We start from the raw sequence: 24,959 nt of genomic DNA, 5'->3' as shown, positions 1-24,959 counted from the left end.
AATGGCTTTTGCTATCATTGAAACTTGAAATATGATCGATTTCGAACTGTAAGACTGGCTTTCAAAAGTAATCTTGAGATAATGTCTCAAAGATGTAGGATTCACTTTCAAAAGTAATGTTGACGTAATTAATGAAGGAACCATGATTACCTTTAAAATCAACGAAGGAGTTGACAACAGGATCCCCACCAACCAAATGACCAACAGTACCTTCCGACTTTTCCCGAGTGTGCATTTTGTCCTTGAGCGCATGGGCATGACAATAACAACGAATCTGAAAATATTTTCACAGAGATGTTATTGTCGAAAGATATTTAAAACATACCTCATCGTAATACATGTTTTTCAGCTTTACAATATAATACTATGTGGTATAAAGTAGGTGGGCTCTAACTACACTTTATAGTATTTAACATGTATTGTATTGGCAAGCGCACAATAATAAAACAATTTCATTACCTTTCGAGCTCAACGAACTCTTAACCGGGATAAGAAACATTTCACACCTATCAAACAATTCTTATGTTATTTCTTTAGGTTCGAATAAACATTGACAAAAGAAAGTGTGAAAACAACAAGCTTTGAAAAATATAAAAAATAATTTATTTCCCTGGAAAAGTACTGAAAAAATGAAAGAAAAAATATATGAGAACTTACGTTTTCCAGAACCAAATCCAAAAATAATAAATGAATAATCCACGAATAAAATTTTAGAAGTCCTAATATTGATATGTTCTAATGATTCCAAGTTCGAGTCCCGAGGAAGAATCCAACATGAAAGGCGATGACGTATGCTTTAGCCTGCACTGTGTTGACGTCTACGGTTCCTTGCAGAAACATAATAATTAATCCCCCGATCCTGGAGATCCAAATTAAACTTTCAAGAAAAGTCATTGTTCTAGAATATTGTATGAATACAATATTTCCAGAGAAACGAATTAATCTTCTAGGTCCAAATAACCTGAAGAAAAATTAACATATAACTCAAAACCTCAAAACTTCAATACTTTAATACTGGTCACAACAGAAGAAAACAACTTGACATCAAGTGTTTAAAAGCCCGGGCTCTGATCTCTCTCTCTCTCTCTCTCTCTCTCTCTCTCTCTCTCTCTCTCTCTCTCTCTCTCTCTCTATATATATATATATATATATATATATATATATATATATATATATATATATATATATATATATATCACTATTAATACTATGTATTTCGCAATTTCGGAAATGCCTAATTGCGAAATAGCGAAATAGAGGATGACGTGATCATGTTTACATGTACAAGTCACGTAGCTGCTGTACATCCTTGATAAGAAGCAATCATTTTACTCCAAGAAAAAGTTGTTTACTTGACCCTCAATCAGGGCCAGGAACTAAGACAAAAATAGAAACAAGTGTTTCTATTATTAGGTATCTAAAGAAAAATTCAGGTGAAACAGAAATTTCTGGAAAATATCAAAGTCCTAGTAAACAAAATTACATTACATGGACATGTACAGAAAATAAAAAGATTCCAAAACCCCCAATCAATCATATCAAACACAACTTAAATCAAATATAGATTAAATAAAATATATGTAACACTCTCCCCCCATAAAGAAAAAGAAAGTTTTTTTTTATGATAAAGCTTTCTTTTTGCCATAGATTAAAGGAAAGCATAAGGAGGACTGTTACATGAAATAATACATTGTTATACACGGGAAAGTGCGTCTGATATTAAATTATCTTTTCCCTTGATGTGCCTGATGTCAAGATTATATTCCTGTAACAACAAACTCTACCTTAGCAGTCTCTGATTTGTTTTTCATCTTGCCAATGAAAGTAAGGGGGTTGTGGTCACTAAATGCAATAATCGAAAAACTCAGTTCAAACTGAAATTTCTGGAAAACATCAAATTCCTAGTAAAAAAATTTACATTACATTGATATGTAAAGAAAATAAAAAGATTCAAAAACCCACAAACAATCAAATCAAATCAAACACAGCTTAAATCAAATATAAGTTAAATCAAATATATGTAAACAATTATTAGGCAGAAAAGCCAGGAAAAACTCGGGTATATTTATTTTAATAAAATGAAATCTCCAAACATGAGTTATATGCTAAAACAGAAGAAATAATTCGAACAATGTTTTGGAGTGAGAAAATTACGTGCTATTTGTGATGTCAGATTAAAACAATTATAGTTTTTAATTGTTTGGCAAAAGTGGAGATAAAATGTGATTATCTTTCAGCGAAACAAAGTGTTTTGGCCAGGTTCCAGGATGGGAACAATTGACGAGAATCTGCATAACGAATATCAACACCCTCTTTGACCTGATGCAACTAATCTATACCAAGACAATTATGTTCCGATACAGTTAAAGAAATTATTTTATAATACTGTAGCTGTGTACTAAGTAGAGATAATAATAATAATAATAAAATAATAATAATAATAATAATAATAATAATTCATGCAAAGTAATATTTACTTCGCTACGTTTTATTGGAAAAGGTAGGGTTACTTCAATTTTTGGAAAGTACATTTAGGGAGATCAAAAAGGAATTGACTTACAACTCTGACGCTGGCAAATTTAAGAGTCATTACGTAATGTGCAAAATGTCCATAGTTTCAATGACTCACACGTTAGTCTTCTGACTGAAAGACGTGCATTAATGGCATGTTGGATCAGTTACTAACTTTCAAACTGATAGCGGCATTACTAAAAGAAACAAATGTAGCATTTGCCTTGGGTGATTTTACCTTTCACGTAAAAACCAACAAACCCATCGTAGCCATTACATGGCTAAAGAAGGTAGTGCTTAATACATTTTAAAGTTTTGACACTTTGCTTTTCTTTGAAGATATGATGCCTTGCGTCATTGACTTTATCAAAATAAGACCCTTTGAAATGGAAGAAGATTGCTTTTGAATGGCATCAAGGGGTATTTATTGCAATGTGGGAGTGGATTGTTAGTGTCCACAAGAAAGCCGATTAATGGAAGAGCTTTAAGAAAAGCTAACAACAAATAAAGCACTGTGTCGTTAACCCAGGAAAAACGCGGTGAGTACCATTTTCTCACGGGAAGCTACTGGCAAGTTTTCTCACTTACACTGGCCGAAAGTGAGTCGCGAACACACTCAGAAAGAGGGTCACTTAAATGAATTTTGCCAGATTAGAGATATATGTTTAGTAGTGATATTTAAGGATAGTAACAATATTGACTGAATCAGATCACAACGGATGTGTGAACTCCAACATACGATAAAGATACATATAATGCCAAGCGATGCCACTTATTTTGCGATGTTTATCAAATCAATAGGGATAAATAAAAGTAGATTTACATGAACACAATACTTCCTTTAGATCCATTTGAGAGGCTTATTTCCGAAGGGTTGTTCAAAGACAAACAAATAAAAATGCACGCGACAATTGATGCACCAGACTAAGATATATTCAGGAATAAAGTGTTCGAGTTAAATCATATAACGGAACATGCCAGATGCTGTTGTCATGATCAGGTGGAAATTTGCAAAAGTTCAGATTGTATAAAAGAGTATTTCCTTTCGTTAGGCAAGCATCTTAATTTCGAAAATGGTTTTGAAATTATATATATATATATATATATATATATATATATATATATATATATATATATATATATATATATATATAGTACCCGACTTCTAAATTAACGTTAAACGTTTTGACAAAAGCAATAAAATACCTCCTTAAAGTACTACAATTTTATCTTATAGGTAGAGTAACCGAGAGAGAGAGAGAGAGAGAGAGAGAGAGAGAGAGAGAGAGCTGAGGCTGACATAAATAGGGTAATAAAGAACTATGGTACCTTTATGTTTTTCAGTAAGCGTGTTTGTGTGTGATTCGGATTATTAACGTAGCTTTAACAATGTTTCAGTCATATCGCTATGTGGCAGTTTATATTGCTGCCTTGCACTGGGGTATCATGCCGCAGACATGTAGCATGATGTCCCACCCAGTCACATTATCCGGACACCAGGCCGACTAGTCCTAACACTAACCTCTTAATGCTGAGGTCTCACTGGATAGTTTAGTATTTAGACCCCCCTCCCCAAGTTTTAAGGTAGAAGGCATGAATCTAATTATCACAAGCCTAGCATTTATAAATTCACACATAAGCTAAATCTGTAATGTGGTTTATATTTACTTTGAGTCAGACTTGGAAATGAGTTGGCTTGTTGGTGACTGCCTGTCATAGTTAGACGAACATTGGAGATCAAATGCGTAATCTGGGCTGCAAATGAGCAGCCGACTTGGCTTACGTATGTACGTGTGTCTCCTACAGAGGTGAAGCAGCAGGGAGGGCGGGCAGACTTTTTAGCTGTTTTTCGACAAAAACCATCATTTTTCAGGGGGGGGGGGTATCTCAATTTTGTAGCCTCCGAGATAGAAAAATAATCCTCGGCAGGGAAGTTCTACAGACCAGGTGGCTCAGATAAAATCAACCCTCCTACGCAAACTTTCTCCGTAGAAGCCTCAGATTGCAGAAATACAGCCTTCTACGAAAATTAATCCGCGAAATTTCGACCCGGGATGCAATTTCAGGCATAAAAAAAAACAGCAATTTTTGGGGGGGGGGTATAGTAAAATTTGTTTGTGATTGCAAATTCCGGCTGCGGATATTAATTTTATTTCACAATAAAACAATATAGTTGAAAATAAGATGAGTCGAAAAACTAGCACAGTTGGAGAACCTCAATCTGCCAGATTAGCGCGAGAGCAATTAGCGGCAGTAAAGAAACTTATTCCGACGAAACGATTATTTAAGAAAAAAGTTCGTGAGTACGACGATTCACAATATCATATTGGTGAGGTATCGTCAAAGTGGTTGAGTCCAGTTACTGGAGTTATCGAACAAGTCGCATACGGCAAACAAAAGAAAGATAAGGAACTTAGGGAACTCGGTCTTATTCCTATGACGAGAGATATCGAGCAACACACTCGAGTTGTTCCTGGCCAGCTTGATCAAATTAATCAAGAACAAACTCAATTACGTCAAGCACAAGCACAAGCACAAGTGCGAGCACAAACACAAGCGTTGCAAAATCAATTACAGAAAGCACAAACAAAAGCACAAGTGCGAGCACAAACACAAGCGTTGCAAAATCAATTACAGCAAGTACAAGAACAAGCACAAGAACAAACACAAGAACAAGCACAAGCAATAGCACAATTAAAACAAGAAAAAGAAGAACAAGCACAAGCACTAGCACAAGTAAAACAAGAAGAAGAAGAACGAGCACAAGCACGAGCAAAACAAGAAGAAGAAGAACAAGCAGAAGCAAGGTCAGGTGCCAATAAATTTACCAATGATACTGTCGCAATGATAAAATCAATGAGTCCGGATGATGTTGTAAAATTTACTTCAGAAAATTATGAGAAAATAAACCGAAAAAAATTTATGAAACCCGGTACAGCTGAAAATGTAACATTTGTGCAATGGACAAGGTGGATATATTATGTGTACAGTGGTGTCAAAATGGTTAAACAAAATGATCCAAATTATTCTGAATTTTTAAATGCTATACATGAATATAAACGTGAGCAAAAAGTTGGTCAGGAACAAGCATTATTACCTTCATTTAGTAAAATTGAAACCGAACCAGAGGAAATTCCAAAAATTGAAAAAAAACCGCTTACACCAACAGAAATGTTTACTGACGATGCTCTTAAACAATTTAGTGACGAAGATAAATTAATTCAAATAGCTAGATTTGGTTATGCGGACGATAGAGAATATTTGAGACCACATATTCGTATGCTTATGTCAAGAGACGATTGGGTCCGTAATGTGTATTTTGCTTCTGTGAATAAACCTATTAACCCATTCGACTCTGGTTACATAAATTTTGTAATAAAAATAAATAGATTAAATCGGGAAGAAGCAACGTTACCTAAAAAATCAAAAACAGGAAGTGGATATACCATCTGTCCTGACAGTGTTGTCAACGACGTATCTCGCCTCGAAGTATTAATCGGAGGAAAACGAGCTGGAAATAACTCTCGTGAAATAATCAACGAAGCCTCAGATATTTGTCAGTGATTATTTCGTGGTGGTATTATTGATTCTCACATTTACAAGAAACTCGTCGATGAGCTTATCGATTAAAATAACACAATTGAAATAACATGATTGTTCACAAATATCAGCGCAGACCAAGACAGGTCCGCGTAGTTAACTCTCGATTGCCCGTGTACAAATATATCCACGGTAATGGATTCGGTGATATCATTGGAAGTCTTGTCACGCGAGTAATACCTAAAATTGGACCCGTGATTAAGCAATTTGGGTTGAAAGCAATAGGAAAGATCGGCGAGACTGCCATTTCTGGTATCGGTAATTTAGCTAGTAAAGGCTTCAACGCCATCAAAAATAAAATATTAAGTTTAGTACGTAAAAAACAACCCGTCAAATTACCCATTACCAGCGAAATGCCACCCGAAGTCAGTAAGGCCATAAATGATGCGGCAAATAAAAAAATAAATGATCTGGCACAAGAAGCTGCTATAACAAATCTAGCGCAGGAAGTTGCTAATACAAATCTAGCGCAGAATGTTGCTAATACAAATTTAGCAAATACAAGTTTCGTTTCAGGTGATGGTCTTCGTTTTAGACGATATTATTAATAATAAATGTTCGCACAAGTGTCAAATGAAGTATTTGACATGGATGAACCAGTAGGTAGGGATACATCAGTGCGAGATTTTCAGTATTTCTCGTACGATGTAGTTGAGCCAGATTCAAGAAATAGAAAGGAAATACAAGTCCACGATACAACAAGATATTTTCTTCCATCTGAGGCGTATATCGAATTTGTTGGGAGAATTGTAAAGGCAGCTGATGATACCAACTACGATGCAAATTTTGGTGTTGGGTTTGTCAATAATGGTATCATGGCATTATTCAAGAATGCCACTTACATGATTGATGGAAAAGAGATTGAATCAATTACGAACAACGTTGATATAGCAACGACGATAATAGGTCTAGCGAGATACTCGGATGATTTTACCAGGTCAGCCGGTCCTAGTATGATGTTTGCCAAGGATAATTCCAATGAACCTGAACATTCTCCATATGATATCGGTAGACCGGTAACCGTTGCTGGCGCCGCCGCTGATATTCGTTCAGTGATGATTTCCCCCAATGCCAATTACAATCTTGGATTTGCCATAAGAAAAAATATGTTGAAGGGAGCTGAACGAAGATTCTCCTGTGCAATTCCATTATCTCACATTTTTGGATTTTGCAGACATTTTAGAAAAGTTATTTACGGAGCGAAGCATACGATAATTTTTGTTCGAGATGTCAATGATGACAGAGCCATTTGGCGAGATCCTGGTGATGCTGGTAAAGTTGTCCTTGAAAAAATTACCTTGTGGATGCCAGCAATAACACCGTCGATGATCATTGAAGAAAAATTATTATCATTTATGAATCAAGGTGGAAAATCCGTTATGTCCTGGCTGACAACTATGACCGATTCCTACGATGTTAATAATATGAACGGAATTTTTACTTGGCGAATTGCTTCACAGCAGGGCTCTTCCGCACCTAGACACATATTTGTTGCCCTTCAATCTGCGGATAGAAACGATCAACTGCATAGCCATATGATATTTGATAAATTCGAGGCAACAAACGTATCGTTGAGAATAAATGGCCAACAAGAGCCAACCGAAGAAATAGCCATCGATTTTGAGAACAATTCGACGGCACGCGCATATCATCGATTACTAAGTTTTATGGGTCGCGATCAAAATATTGATACCGGATTGCAGATATCACAGCTAGATTTTAATAATCTTTATCCCATCTATTACTTTTCCCTGGAACATCTCGATTTGGTAAAACAATCGGTTGTCGATATTTACTTCAAGGCCAGAATTAACACGCAGGGAAATAATGCAAGAGCCATCGCAGTAATCCTCAGTGATAGAACAATGATCCTGGAAGGCATCAGCGGTAGAATGAGAGTCATCGATGCACCCGTAGAGAACATGTAATAAATTCTAAATTTAGATTAAGTGATTATTAATATGCCATACGATCACGTCAGCGTAACTCTGACTCCCGGTCAGGTGAAAAAACTTCAATCGGCAACAACAGCGCGACGAGGTTTAAGTTTAACCTTAAAAAGTAATCAGCTTCACGGTGGACCTAACAAACTATCGTTAACTAAAAATCAACATGGACATTTCACCAGAGCCAGATCAGCAAATACTGGTATTCGCCTGAATCTCTCAATAGGAGCAATCAGAGATATGATCAAAGTAGGTGGTATTTTTCCTTTATTCGCCGCTATTCCAGGATTAATAGCTGCAGCGGCCCCCATGATTGCAAAGGCAGTAGGATTAGGTGCACTTGGTGGGATGGGTACCGTATTAGGAAAAAAGATCGTCGGAGGAAGATATCGCAAAAAAAGGGAGGGATATTCCCTCTTCTTCCTCTTCTTGCAAAAGCGATGCAGCAACGACAAGGATCAGGCCTTTACCTAAGACGACCCCCGTACGGATCCGGGTTAAGTCGAGCCTACCAGCCTCAAATTTAGATTTAATCAGTGAAGCAAAAAAAAAGAAAATAAAATTTTTCAGGGGAGTATTTATGCGAGATCAACTACCAGATAAACCAAATCCTACCGAGACAGGAATAATAAATCTTGATAAAAATTCCGGTCCTGGCACTCACTGGGTTGCTTACGCGATTAATCCTCGCGAAATTATTTACTTCGACTCATATGGATTAGCACCGCCAAATGAATTTATCAAATATGTGTCAAAACTAAAACTTCCGGTTTGGTATTCAACGCTTCCAACACAAACATTAGCAGATCCACCAATATGCGGCCCGGAGTCAATTAACGTCCTTGATGCAATTTCAAAATCATCCAATCCTTATCGCAAAATTTTATTTGAATATACCGTAGATAAATATCATGGTTGACATTTACGGTAGATCTCTCTTCAGAAAAGAAAAAAGAGAAGTAGTAGGCGGCATCGATACATCAAAGTTTGCAACCAAGAGCGATATTAACAATCTTCTATCGCTGTCAGAGGTGGATCCTGGCGAAGTTGCTGTATTTCAAAATGCAGAAGGGCGATTACAAACTAGCAACGTCAAAATAACTGATATAATCAAGCGAGACGAATACCGCGATCACATTAGTCAGTTTACTCGCCAATCGGAGATGGTATTAAAATCTATTGCTGATATCGCCGATATTATAGCGAAGTTACCCCTGAAGGCCGATAAAGCATTACACGACGATCTTCAGGACAGAATGACAAAAAGACTTAACAGGCTAAATAACGACCTTAAAAAACTTGAAGATGCTTTAGCTAAATTTAGCAAAAAATTTGACGAGGACATAAAAACATTCAGCGATACTTCCTCCGCATCAAACGAACTAGCAAATAAAAAAGCCGATCAAGCATCACATGACGATCTCAGCGAGAAAATAAAAAAAATCAACGAGGAAATTACTAATATTCTTGCCGAAATTAACGAAGTAAATATCTCGATGGGTCAGAAAATCGATAAACCATCAATCGACGATCTCAACAAAAAAATAAAAAAAATCAACGAGGAAATTACTAATATTCTTGCCAAAATTAACGAAGTAAATATCTCGATGGGTCAGAAACCATCAATCGACGATCTCAACAAAAAAATCAGCGAGGAAATTATTAAACTCAGCGAACTTGTTATTCCCGAATTTACTAAGGGGTTTAACGCGGCGCGTGAATCGACAGATGAGAAAATAAAATCCATCAACTATGAAATTAACGTGGTACGTGAATTAGCGCGTCAAAAGGTCGATACATCAGTGTACGACGAAAAAATTGACAAAAAGGTCGATATAACATCACACGACGATCTCAGAGAAATTGTGAGAGAAATACACGCGGATGTTTCAACGATGCGAAGTTTGAACAATAAACTTTTCGACGCAGCCACAAAAATTGATAATTTAAAAGAAACAATAGTTAGGGAACATATTGGATTATTAAAAAATATTAAATTTCCACCAGATGTAAGGACAGATAATCTTACTTGTTCAATACCGTTTGTGGCGTCTGGTCTGGGGACGAAAATATGGACCCCCGAGGAAAATTTATTCGGCTTCTCTGCGCCAATTAGTGGGTTATATCGAGTATATATTCTCTCAAGGATAAAATTTAAGATAACAATAAAAATACATAAATGGTACCATAACTTCGATGAATCTTCCGGATGTTTAAGTATTTTACTAACTAAAAATATCAACGAAACATTTAAGTTAGAACCACCAGATAGAACCACCATGGGACCGATCAATTATTTTATAATTTTCGAATACGTTTACCAAATACACGAAATTGATTGGATAAACTAACTAATAAATGAGTGCATCGGATTACCGTTACAATCAGGCGAGATCATGGCAGGATTCGCTAAAAAAACTCCTCGACGATTATCAGATAAAAATAAAGAAATATCAGCGCAGATTAGTTACCATTGATGTTGCTGTGTACGCGGTATCTGCTGTGGTCGTCGGCGCAGGAATAATTCTATCCGCGATAACAACAATCGCGCCAATCGTAGCAACAATAATAATATCGTCAACAACAACAATTGCCGGTGTTTTAAATATCATCGCGAAAAAAATCTCATCGTGCACAAGTGAAAAATTATCATCGTACAAAAGTAAACTAACTAAGATCAATGACGCATACTCGAAGTTATCATTGTTACTTTCTGAGAGTCTCAACGACGGTATTATATCCGATCTAGAATTTTCTTCAATGATTAGTATTTACTCGGAGATTGAACAAATGAATATTAATAATGTCCGAGTTAGCCAAGATCGTGACAAACACGACACCACCAACAACAACGTTAATATCGCTAAGTTCAACGAAACCCGAGTTTAGTATTAATTTCTCAACACCAATTAACGTTAACGAAATTGCGTTAACACAATTACGCGTCTACAACAGCTGGCCTAATGTTAGATCAAAATCATTCGGTAATTTGATGTCAAATAATTCACTTGTTTTTGCAAATAAAAATAAACCCGATGGAACACCTGATTGGATCGTCGTTGGTATACCAACCGGTAGTTACGAAATTGATCAGCTGAATAATGAATTTACCACTAGAATATCAAATATAACCGGCGATGCTACTCCGGGAATAAAAATATCTTCACATGATCCAACACTATCGTCAATGATAGAAGTGAAATCACCGTACGTGGTAGATATTTACCAATCAACGATTAGAAACATATTAGGTTGGCCCGAGGTCGCACCTCTGGTAGAACCAAAAAAATCGGATGTTATTATTCCAGGTTGGTATGATGAAACCCTTCCAGAACTACCGGAACCAAAAAAAGAAGATTTTACCACCAACGAAGGATGGTATGGAGATATCAAACACAAGCCTCTGATCCACAGCGCCATCAATCTCATGAATAACCACAAATTTAACCTAGTAATGTTCGCTTTCATTTTTATTAACGAAAGAATTCTCTCATGGCTGCCTCTTCCTAAAATCCCCCCAGATGTGAAAATCTTCGACGCTACCCACATTAACAGGATAATAGCCCCCATAGACGGTATCTTGGTAAGAAGAACACTTGACGAATTTATTCAAGAACACGAATCACAATTAAATTTATTGCGAGGATCATTTCATGAATGCATCCTAAATAAATCTGGTTCATGTAGCGAAATTATCAAACAAGTGAAGATTTTAAATCAACTCGCGAATGATATTGAATATTATCATGATATGTTTATTCAGGCGATAGTCGACGATATATCAATTGCCGAGTATGTTCTTCCTATTAGCAAATTCGAGTTGATCAAAAACTCAGGAGAAAAACAAAAATTCATGAGAGTATTTGAATTAACCGAGGAAACATTGCCAAATTTCAAATTTCCCAATTCTGATTTTGATGCGATGAGAAAATCCGTCACTGATACCATTGATGATTTATTTCCGAAATTACATGCCGCATGGACTAAAAAAGTACATTCAGAATTGATTCTTAAACACAATAATGATCCGACTGGTGGCGGACGGCATATCTCGCCGGGTATCGTTAATATAACGGAAGTTATCGCGATTTATCTTCACGCGGATGTTGTCGAGGGTAGTTACAATGTTGATGCGTCAGAGTCAAATCAAGCCCATCAGGGTTTTATATTGTATTCATTTTCACCTAGCGCATCTCCTGGTTATTTGATAATCAAGGAACCAATGAATCCGTTTTACCTGCGATGTCATAATCGATTTTTGTCAAGAATAAATTTCAAACTAACGGATCAGAAAGGAAATTTACTTGATATACGCGGGGAAACTGTGAGTATCAATCTTTTGGTGAAATCGTGAGTGAGATTTTCAAATCTGTATCCCAGGGAAAAATGGGCGAAAAAAATAAATAAAAACCAGGGGAATGTTCAAAATTAATCTTTTTTTTTGTTTTGCAGAAATTATTCAGGAATTGGATGATTCCCTAATTTTACTTTCATCGACAAGTCTTTTCAACTGCCTGACGCGCGAGCTTGTAATTTTTCGTGTTTCATACGCGTCTGATAAAATCAATCTCGCATTCTCCACCAACATCGATAATTTAACAAAATCCTCGATGCGATCATCGCTGATTGTTGCAAGTGATTGATATATCGCAATCTGGATTTTCTTTATTAATTTATATTCTGATGGTAGCGTATATTTGTATTCAAGTTTCCCTTGAACAATTGTTTCGAATTCAGACCGGATTTTATTCGTGTCAAGATCCGATGGAAGATTTATTTTTTTCTTCAGATCATCGATGGCTCCAATGATATCGTTTATAGTTTCCTCATTCATTATATTAATTTTGTAAATATTCAATTAATTTTCTTCGTCACTCTCCGAATCAAATATTATTGGTACATAGGAGAATTTGATCCAATTGCCGAGATTATATGAAAATGTCGCATTGATTTTCCCCTCTGCTACATGTCTTACCGAATGTGGACTAATATTATAATATTTCGTAGCAGCATTCATCGACTCGAACGCAAGTTCCTCACCTGTTTCTAAATTTATCGATTTGACAGCCTTAGCTAGTCGCAAACCACCTGTGTTACCAGTCCTACAATTTTCACTCTGGGTTACCGCGCGTAGATTGGAAGGTTTGTTGTTAATTTTATCTCCATCAATGTGGTCGATAACCAGTCCGATCTCTATTGGTCCTCGATAACACTCGAACACAAATCTGTGATTGAGATAAGTTGTTTTTCTTCTTCTATTATTTTTACCGACGGTAAACATAAGATATCCCGCATTACCAATACTACCAACACGCTTCTTTGTTCTGATGTGTCTGACATTACCATCCTCAGATGCTTCGTAGCCCTCGATGGTTGGATGCGATTTATACTCGTGTGAGATTTTCATTGCTGGAATCGTCAATTTCATTTCCATATACAATATTCTCTTTGTTTAAATCATAATTTGCTTTGAAACGATTAATATAATCTTCTTCACATTTTATCACTGACGAGGATCTTTTTTCATAATATCTTCGTAACTCACGATATTTTTTCCCTCCACAGGAGAAACACAATCGTGTCTTTCCTCGAATGCCAACTTGACAAACTAAACATCGCTGTGGTCCCTTGTTACCTCGTCGAATTTCGTATATGTGAGCGCCACAATATTCACCTCTGCAGGATTTATCACATGATTTTGTTGATCCGACTGTTATCCACGCGCATTGCTTCATTATAATTTAAACATTTGTCTAAAATATAATAATGGATTTATTTGATCTTGATGAGGCAGAATATATCATTCCAGAAGTTGATCGTGCAAAGAAGGAATTTTTTGATGATGGAGCGATTCATGTTTGGTCAACTTGGAAAACTAACTTCGTTGATGCTACGATGAATCTAGAGCGAGCAAAGAAGATAATTGAGCATATAACAAATTCGCATAAAGAAGAGCGATTTATCTTTGGAATAAAATTTATTGCACAAATGCCCGATGATACTTGGATTATTCGTGATAAACGAGATCCAGTACGTGGCGGTAAGAAAAATGTTATTCTTGATAAGAATTCGAAACCAGGATTGTTATTGGGTATAGACGGTCCTTATTATGCTAAGGCGTATCCTTCTAGCGCTGTTGTTTATGGAATTTATCGGCTGAATAATAATCCTGATGTGAAAAACCTACCTACGATGAAAGAATCTCCGAAAATAAATTGCGTTGCCGAGCGAGTTATCGAACACATGAAAAATGCACGACGTGGATCTGGTCTGACTCAATTGAGATTGGATAAAATTAATTCATGGGCAAAGACAGTTGCTGATGGCGCATCGATTGATGATGTTGCTGCGTTAAGTAAGAAACTTAAATTTCCTATCACGGTTAAAACATTATCGGGAGAAATACTATATTCATCGCCGTATAGTTCTCGAGGAACACCAATCGAAATTGTTGATCATAATTCGCATGCGTGGACACAGTCGGTAATGATATTTCCACGAGATCGCTCCATTAAATTTTATCCTGTGGAATCTGGGAAAGACAATTCCGATGCCATGTTTAGGTTTATCAAACTATTAGCCGCGTCCGATCCAATATCAGTTTGGTTATTCTCGAGCGAAGAAAAATATGATCAATTTATCTTGCCACGAGGAGATATTTACCGTGATGAAATATTACACGAATCAATGAAAAATATCGCGGTGAAGTATTCGTCAAATCCAGATCAGTTATTAACGAATTGTTTTACCGTTCCGTCTGTTGCTGCTCACGCTGCTAGAGAAAGAAACTCGTGGAAACCTACAAGGAATGAATTTCTCAATGATATTCAACTTAGTTGTATCGAATACGGCCATGGAGGATTATGGAATACCAAGTATTATTTCGAAGATATGATCTCTGTTGATATGAGCGCATGCTATCCTGGAAGTTTCCTTGGATATGGTGATTGTGCGGATTACTTTGCTAAATTTGGCCATCCTACCAGCGAGATGACGAGAGTTGCAATTAACGGACCGTTACCTGATTTTGTCATGACAGGATTCGCTTATGTTACTTCATTCGAGTTTGCTGAAAATTTACATAAAATTTGTTATATTTGGTTTGGTCGGCATTTATCTCAGCGAAGATGGGTCCCTACGGTATTGTTGAGATATATGCTGGATTCGTCGATGTTAATATCGTTGACGGTGAGCGAGGCGATTATATCGTATAGAAAGCAGACCAAGGTGTGGTTGCCGACGGATTGTGAAAATGCGAAAGATATCGGAAGAAAAATAATTGGTAAATTTACTCAAGGAGGATCAGTTGATCATAAACACCGACACGCTAGGTTATTTATTAATGATGCCGAGATGGATTTTATTATTGCCGATACAGTATCGCGTGGAATATTTTGTAACAGAGAAAATATTATTATTGATGGAGCGAAGTTAGGTACAGTGATCACTTATCTTGATGGAGAGTCAGCACAGTATACTCATTTAAGATCATCGATGTTCGCCTATGTGAGTATTAATTTGCTGTCGATGATAAATAAATTTTCTGATATCGCGGTAAGGGTTGCAACGGATTCGTTTTATATCGATAAGAAATTCCAGTGTAGATTAGAAAATTTAATCGCTGATGGTTCATGGGGAACTTGGAGAATAAAAAACGAGGATATTCTAGATTATTGTGAAGACGCCGATGTTGAAGATTGCGATAAATTTCATAAAGATAAATGCGATGAAGTATCAACAGCTGCATCCGCATTTGATCCAATTTCACGAAATAAATTCGTTTACCTAAATGGTCCTGGTGGTAGTGGTAAAACAACAAGAGCGATAAATTTATTTTCAAACTCTGATATGGTTGTGTTGACTCCAACTCACAGATTAGCGCGAGAAATAAGACAACGCGGCGTTAATTCTGGCACGTATCACAGTTATTTCAAATACAGCGGTGGATTGTGGGATTCGGCTCGCATGGGAAACAAATATATCAACAAGATTATAATATTTGATGAAATTTGCACGGTAAATTTAGTTGTGTTAAAATCATTCCTGGGTTGGCTGGAAGGAAAAAATACCGCTGTGATAATGTGCGGAGATCATGGTCAGCCCGATCCTATTGATGGCGAATCTCCTCATGAGTGGCTTAGAAACTTCGTTGACTATTATGAAGAAATCGACGCTGATTATAGATCCAATGATAATTTACTGACCGAATTCAAAAAAATAATTCGATTGCAACCGAATAAGTTTCAATGCGATGTGATGAGAAAAATAATCGACGAGACTCCGATGGATAATTTTCTAAATTTGTGGCGTCCAGATCATCTGATTGTTGCTAGCAGAAAAATTGTTCGCGATGTTATTCAGGAAATGTTATTCAAGCTTCATTGTGAGAAATTTCCAACATTGCAGGTACCGTTGTGTTATAGGCCCGCTGATACCAGGAAACAAAATATTAATGTTACTTTGCCATGCGGAGAAGAAAAAATATTAGTTTTGAATGATATTATTTTCGTTGATATTAATCTTGTCAATGATGCAATAAACGCGGAAAGATCACCATGGAAACTTGGATACGCAGCAACGATACATTCATCGCAGGGATTAACAGTAGATGGCCAAGTTTGGATCGTCGATGATAGAATTTCCTGGTCAAATTTAGTTTATCTAGCAGTGTCTCGAGTAAGAAAATTATCTCAGTTGGGTAGAATTAGATTTCACATTAACGACGATGGCGGTAATTGAGTATCCTTCGGTATTATTTGTAATTCCTCTTTGGTAAATCCTCGTTGTGGCGCTAATGAATCTAAGAAATAAATTGCTGGTCTTCCTGATGATCTTGTTACGGCTGATATTTTATGTGTCGTAACACTCCAAGTTGGATCAGTTGCTCTTTTTCTTCCTCCCTCGGCTTCCCCCTCCTTATATAAATATCTGACCGTGACTCTACCTAGCACAGGTGGAATAGTAGAATCTCGCTTTAGTGGTATATTTGGTTTTGTAATTGCAGTTGCGGGCTTCATTGATATTGTTCGTGTTACTTCGTTATTTAGTGCGTTAATCACGTGAGGTAATCTTGTTACCCAATCGTGAGATCGTTTATCTTGGATAAATTCTCTCGCGTATTGATATCCGAATAATCTTTCTGCTAGTGTTTTGTTGAATCTTTCAACGATAGCTTGATTGTGATGAACACCTACAATACCGCGACGGATTTTAACATTATTCTTTTTCATCAGTGAAGTAACCGCGCCAAGAAATTCTCGACCTGGATCAACCTGGAGAAGCTTCGGCCATGTTAATGGAGATCGTGAATAAATTTTCTCAAATGCTTTTGCTATTTCCGTTGCTGTTTTATTCGATAATGGTTCTGCTTCTTTATACCTACTGGCAATATCAACAATAGTTAGCACGTATTTGTATGTGACTCCGTCAACGGTATCGTAAGGAAGAAACATAAGATCAGCCTGATGGACTTCATTAGGGACGCTGACAGAGAAACTCGCATATGATATTTTCTTAGGCGGAGGAAGATAAATTTGCCAAACTGCTTGTCTCGATAGCCACGATTCAGCGACAGATTGCTTTACTTTTGCTGCCTTGGCAAGTTTGGCAATTGCTGATTTTCCTCGCCAAAAACCTCGCGGAGAATAATATATCTGCTCCATTATAATTTACCAGCACCGAGAACTAATTTACCTTTCATTGCTCCTTTTATCAACCAAGTTGCCAATTTCTCTTTGAAATTTTTATCAGGAACAGCATCTATTGCGTGAATTAATTTAATATCAGCGAGGTGTCTTTGTTGTAAATCTCCGCTGCGATATGCAAGATCGTGATAGTAGCATGCGTTATCGATAGCGTTTACTGGATCTTCACCAGGATTTGGTTGATTATTATCGTTAAGTCTTATATCGAGCCTTGTACCAGGTCCGCAGTAGTTATATCCTGGTAAATGTTTCTCTCCGGGATATTTCGCCCAGGGAGCTCCAGGTAGATTTGTTAAGGAGGCAGCGATGTCTCCTCCGGTTCTACTTTTTTTTTTACAAATCTAAACTTGATTGTCTTGCAAACTTCACATTCACCTTTGATTGCATTTCTGTTATTGCGTGTAACGACTTCGATTGGATTTATCGTAGCAGTTCGAGTGCGACACTTAACACAATATAAATCCATAATATTCTAATAACATGAATGTAATTGATTTTTCAGCCACAAAGAAACGCGAGCAAGTAAAACACACCGCGGCATTACCAAATTCGATAAGAATGATAATCATTGGACCATCTGGTTCTGGAAAGACGCAGTTGTTGTTGAATTTGATAATGAGATGGTTGAAATGGGATAAATTATATTTGGTTGCGCCATCTGTTGATGATCAGCGATGTTATCAGGTACTGAAGGAATTTAGCGATAATACTGAAGATGGCACGATAGAATTTATAACGGATATCAATGAAGCTCCATCAGTGGAAAGTTTAAACGGTGATACTAATAATCTTGTTGTTTTCGATGATGTGATGCTGGATAAACAAACTAACCCAGCTAGGATATTCTCGCGTGGCCGACATAAAAATACCGATGTGATTTACGTGACGCAGCGATATACGCAAATTCCAAAGGTAATTAGAGATAATTGTAATATTTTATCGGTATTTAATGGCGTTGATACTCACACGCTAAGGAATATTCATCAAACTTGGTGTAACGGCGACATGGACATAAATAAGTTTAAAAATTTCTTCAGTCACGCTCAGGCAACACCACATGGTTTTGCCACGATTAATCTTCATGATCCGCGTAGTAGGTATCGAATCGGTCTTGATCAGATTTACTCATAAATTTGCAGCCGGAATTTGCAATCACAAACAAATTTTACTATACCCCCCCAAAAAAATTGCTGTTTTTTTTATGCCTGAAATTGCATCCCGGGTCGAAATTTCGCGGATTAATTTTCGTAGAAGGCTGTATTTCTGCAATCTGAGGCTTCTACGGAGAAAGTTTGCGTAGGAGGGTTGATTTTATCTGAGCCACCTGGTCTGTAGAACTTCCCTGCCGAGGATTATTTTTCTATCTCGGAGGCTACAAAATTGAGATACCCCCCCCCCCTGAAAAATGATGGTTTTTGTCGAAAAACAGCTAAAAAGTCTGCCCGCCCTCCCTGCTGCTGAGGTGAATATATACAAATCTAGATGGTTGAGGGGTGATGAAAAGTATGGTAATTTGTTATAGTACTAGAGAACTTTATTCATGCATAAGGCACATACTGATTCTTTTAGCTGCCTTGTCACAGGAAAATATTCAAAAAAGCTATTTCCTGTCAAAAATGAATGTGAAATTATGGGGTTGGTGGCAGTATTGGTTCAGTATAAAAACCACCAGTTGCATCAGGAATTAACCTAATTGCTGCAGTCAAAATTTCACATGTATGCTTTCTACAAAAATCATTAGTTTGTTTTTACTTGTATCTTCAGTGTAAAAGTATTCTCATTTTTCTGCAATAGGTCATTCTTGGATGAAATTTCCCCAGATAAACTGTCCAATGAGACCTGAGCACCAAGCGAGATAGCTGTTAGTACCACTGTTGTAATTCTTTGGTATGACTCGGCCGGGTATCGAACCCACGACCTACCGCATCCGAGGCGGACGCTGTAACCACTAGGTCACGGTAGCAGTTTTTTCAGTAAGCATTCTCTTGTAAATGCAATGTTATATAACTTGTACAGAGTGCATTTGTTCTTAAAACGGACATAGCATTGCATTTGGATTACGAACTGTGTGCTGAGAAGAAACCGAATTTCGTTTAACAAATGTTATTTCCACTGTCGTATGCTGGCAGGAGTGCTTAATGAAATTCTCTTTAATGTATTGACTAGTTAACACATATTCACATTAACGTTTGAATTGATGCTAAGGATGATGTGTTTGTGGACATATATGTATACTGGAATCGGATTTCAAAGTTATTCATTGGAAATGAAAGAGGCGTCTTGTTTTGTATAATTAAATATAATCCTTCATTCTGTAGAAAGAAAGGAGTCTCGAAAAACCACGATCAAAAAAGGAACGTCATTTCTCGACGGTCAAATTAAGTTTCCTTTGTTGTGTATTTCATGGATCGTCTTGACTTTTAAGCAAGAATGATATGGGTGTGTGTATACTGTGTTTCGGAAAAATAAGAAATCTACGGGTCGCAAAGAGTTTTATAAAGACATAGACATCCAGTCTTTTGTACAAGGAAAACTAAAGCAAAACAAACCAACATAATTTCTTTTCAAAAGATATTCTTAATAGCAATAATGTTTGCACATTTTGTTAAACATATTTTTGCTTATTAAAATTTACTACTTATGGAAACATTTAATCTCCGGAAGAAATGTCCCAGTTTACGTCATTACCACCGTCAAAAGAAAGAATTGATAAAGGAATGGATATGAAAATAAATGTGACAATTTGTTATATTTAGGAATGGGCCATATAACTGGAAACGAGATAATATATTCCAATAATATACACATTTGTGTTTGCTTAAGTTGCGTTATTGTATTTTATGGTGTAAACATTACAGTGTTGGGTATGAATTTGGACATAATATTCTAACGGTGTAAAATAATCACGATTTTATTAAGTCGATATATAGTAGCTTCAAATGTTTGAACTTTTCTTTGTCTTTGGTAGAATGATATATTTGTGCTTATGCGTTAATATCGTGAAGGTTTGATAATTTTCCAGGGGAAATGTCTTTTTCTCTCTGCCATTTTCACAGAAAATTGAAATACATATACTTTACCAAATTAATGGCTTGGAAACAAAAACAAATGAGTCTTCTAAAAATCCTTATACAAATATACGTAAATTATAAGATACCGCAGAACGGGTCTGTATCAGTTAAGCGATTAGAAGAGAGAGAGAGAGAGAGAGAGAGAGAGAGAGAGAGAGAGAGAGAGAGAGAGAGAGAGAGAGACTCGGCTCTAACCATAGTTAATTACTCATTTTGAATATAAAGTGTTCTAGTTTGGATTTTGTATAAACGATAGGTCCTTCTACCGCTTTGTGGCAAGATATTACATCTAAGATTTAAATAGGAATAGTAAGAATCACATAACTCTGGAAATAAATCCCAGTTGCTTCTTATTTAATAATATTCATCGCCCTTTCCAAAGTGACTAGAACGAATAGAAACATTAATGGTTACATAAGTACAAGATAATATTGTTCTCACACACAGACATAAAACATATTTGTATGAATCGAGTGCAGGGAACCTTATTTTCACTCATTACTTTCAAACGCTACCAAATGCGTCATATGATGGATATGCTGTGTTTCGGTTCAATCGGATTCGTCCACCAGAGTGTATTGAAAATGGACTGATACAGCAGTTACTAAAGGAGATAAAATTAAATACATTTTGAAACGGACTATGGGTATAACAACTCCATATCAAGAGTTGACTCTTTTTTTTCCATTCACAATCATGGAAAACTCGTACTTTTCAAATTTCGTGAGGCATTCAAGTTTGAGAAATATATTGTCGGTGCTGACAGATTGTCGGAAGCAAACAGATTCTCACTGATCGCAGCATCTGAAGCAAGAAATCTGGTTAAAATGTGCTGGATTGCATAATGTTCATATATTAAAATTTCGAAAACAATGAACTTAAAAGAAATTAAAAATGGTGGTGTTATAGATTGATTGAAATTTCTTAAAGTTTCTTATCCTAATTTAGATATTTGATGACTTGTATAAATTAAGCATTGTGCTATATAGAGTCCGTCAATGTAACGAATCCCCCGCCCATCCTACACTATAAACACGAGGTTGTTAAGACTGCAATCATTGTGTGTGTCAATGTTTCAGTGGGTGATTTTACGGATTAGGACACTCAAGACTGTATAAATCTGCCTTTCTCCCGCCCCCGCTCTCTCTTATATATATATATATATATATATATATATATATATATATATATATATATATATATATATATATATATATATATATATATATATATATATTATTTTATTTTTTATTACATGCTATTGTAATGTAAATTTATTTACTAGAGATGATACTTTTTTCAGAAAATAGTTTGACCTTGAATGTGCGTTTTATAAACATCAGGTGATGATCTAGATCCTGGCCTTGATTCAAAATTAGTAGCAACCACGTAAACAAGTTCTATATTTATTTTAAAATGACTGGTTGTTGTCGGGGTCATGATGGGACTACGTGTTTAAGATGTAAACAATTTTTTTTATTTGTTATTTCTTAGAGTAAAATAATTGGTTGTCGTCATAGCCACACTGGGCGGACGTGATCTTTACAAGTACCTAATTTCTACGAACTTCGAGAACATGATGACGTGACACCTTTTTACGTTTTAGAAGGCGATATAATCTCTGTTTCGGAGAGTTATTCTCAGTAGAAGCTGGGCTTTTCTTACACTAGAAGTTGTATGTTGTGCTGTTTGGAGTGATTTCAAATTACTTGGATTGGAGTTATTTCAAATTACTTGAATTCAAAAGGATTAATTCCTTTATCCTGGAAAATACGTCTGATCCAGTGAAAGTATTGAACAAGGACAGTGTTTATAAAAATGTATTCAAATTTCCAAGACCGGAGGATAATTATTATGTTTCTACAAGGAACTGTAGACGTCAACACAATACAGGCTACAGCATACGGCATCGCCTTCCATCTTAGACTCTTCGTCGGGACTCGAACTTGGAATCATTAGAACATTTCAATATTAGGACATCTAACATTTTATTCGTGGATTATTCTTGTATTATTTTAGGATTTGATCCTGGAAACCGCAAGTCCTCATATTATTTAACTTTTGCAGTATTTTTCCAGGGAAATACATTATTTGTTTTATTTTGCAAAGCTGGTTGTTTTCACTCTTTCCTCTGTTACTGTTTATTCGAGCCTAAACATATATATATATATATATATATATATATATATATATATATATATATATATATATATATATATATATATATATATATATATATATATATATATATATATATATATATTGTGTGTGCGTTACATTTCCTTTCTGTGCATCTAACAATATGTTTTTGTTTGTATAGTCTATGTCTTTGCCTCTGTCTACCCAACTATTGTGAAAACAATATTTATACACACATTCGGAAGAAAATGAAAAATAACAAATAGTGGTTACTTTTATGTTTCACAATGTAATGGTATTAAGTCTTTTACCATAATAAATTACCGCGTCCGTAACTTACAAACTCTAATAAAAGAAAATTACAATAATTCAGCCTTAGTCTAAAACCAGAGAAGAGGGATCGGAACACTTGAATATCTCTTCCATCAGTCTGTGATAAATGTTTACAGATGCCCTTGGTTATCACAATAAGGGTTCTTAACTACACCCACTGAGATTGAATCGTTAAATGAAATAGCATGGTGGATGGTGTGATATTTGAATCTCGTGCTGAACAGAATATACAAAATATGTAGTGTTTCGTGTAATTTTGTTAGAATTCATTACATAATTCAGATGACAAAGACGTCATCTCCTTGCAATACATTCGACTTTCATCAAAGCTGGGAATGTGCAATTTATCTAATGTAGCCGGCTTATTTGTAAAGTGTAAGTCATGCGCATGTCCTAGAACAAGAAATTGGGTTACGCGGACGACTTTAGTTGCATGGTGTTCTCCTGAATGTTGCGCCTATGTACTAATACTGTAGTAAATACTCCTCATCGAACCCTGGTCAGCTAACTCACAAGAGAACTGACATATTCTGAATACCGACCTAATCCAACTTAAGGGGCAGACACACAAACTGAGGATTGTCATTATCAAATTTCGTTCTCGTCAGAAATTCTATACACCTCGTAAATAAATCAAGAGCTATGGCTACGGTGGAATCTTTATTAATGAGTATCTGTACAGACTAAGAAACAAGCTGCTTTTCAGACATGGGAAGCTGGTGAATCCCGCGAGCCTAACTAGCGCTTGGAGATCAAATGGGAAAATCTTTGCAGATGACCTTTTATTATGTGTCTATCGCATAAATTGTTATAATGAAATGACCTGAATAAACTTGTACGCTGTGATGATTTTGGTTTTTTTAAAATACAGAATCTCATCCGTCAATGAGAGACGTAGATCTCATGATCCACGAGAAGCACGGTTTGTCCTAGCATTATTATAGAGTTACCCTATTATTTTTTGTCCGTTTCATCGGCTGCATTACATTTATATATACTCCAGTTTTCTCTTTGGTATAACATTGCAAGCTTTGCCCTTTCGCCATTACGCCTGATTTATGTTTATATTTTTCTCTGCATTGAAATACGTATATATTCAACATTGCTCACTATTTTATTTTGGAAATTGCCATAGCTTCTTTATGCGCTTATAATTGCTAATTTTGCAGATGATACCATTTGGTACTGTACAAGAGAGTCATGCTCATGAATTAGAAATACAAAATAATCTATGTTACAGCTAGTGTCGAAAGATGTAGTCGATACATATTATCATTATGTAGCATCTCAATCAATACATATTAAGAAGTACCCATAACATTATAACCGCTCCAGTGGCCTAGTGGTTACAGCGTCAGACCCGGATGCGGGAGGTCTAGGGTTCAAACCCTGGCAGAGTCATACCAAAATACGTATAAAAATGATACTAACAGGTGCATCGCTAGGTGCTCGACATTAATTGGTTAGTGCTAGGACTGGTCGGCCTGGTGTCAGGATACTGTGACTGGGAGAGGCATCATTCTACATGTCTGAGGCATGATGTCCCTGTGTAAGACATCACTATAAACTGCCACATTGCAGACATCACAGCGATATGACTGAAAAATTGTTAAAGCTACGTTAAAATTCCAAATCACATAATACAATAACAGTAT

General features: G+C 36.2%; 1 protein-coding gene across 1 annotated transcript in view; it reads right to left on the bottom strand.

The window, feature by feature from the left end:
• Positions 1 to 24,959, bottom strand: part of LOC149799443 (QRFP-like peptide receptor) — a 114,172-nt gene that overhangs the window by 41,932 nt on the left and 47,281 nt on the right. The window contains exon 2 of the mRNA XM_089957077.1: positions 151 to 274. Within this exon, the coding sequence (XP_089813203.1) occupies positions 151 to 274 (124 nt within the window). The remainder of the gene's footprint in view (positions 1 to 150; positions 275 to 24,959) is intronic.

This window comes from Sinohyriopsis cumingii, chromosome 5 (assembly GCF_028554795.1).
Source record: "Sinohyriopsis cumingii isolate HCF-2022 chromosome 5, ASM2855479v2, whole genome shotgun sequence".
Classification (NCBI taxonomy): Eukaryota; Metazoa; Mollusca; class Bivalvia; order Unionida; family Unionidae; genus Sinohyriopsis; species Sinohyriopsis cumingii.
The sequence above is the reverse complement of the archived record's forward strand: the minus strand, read 5'-3'. Positions and strand labels throughout refer to the sequence as shown.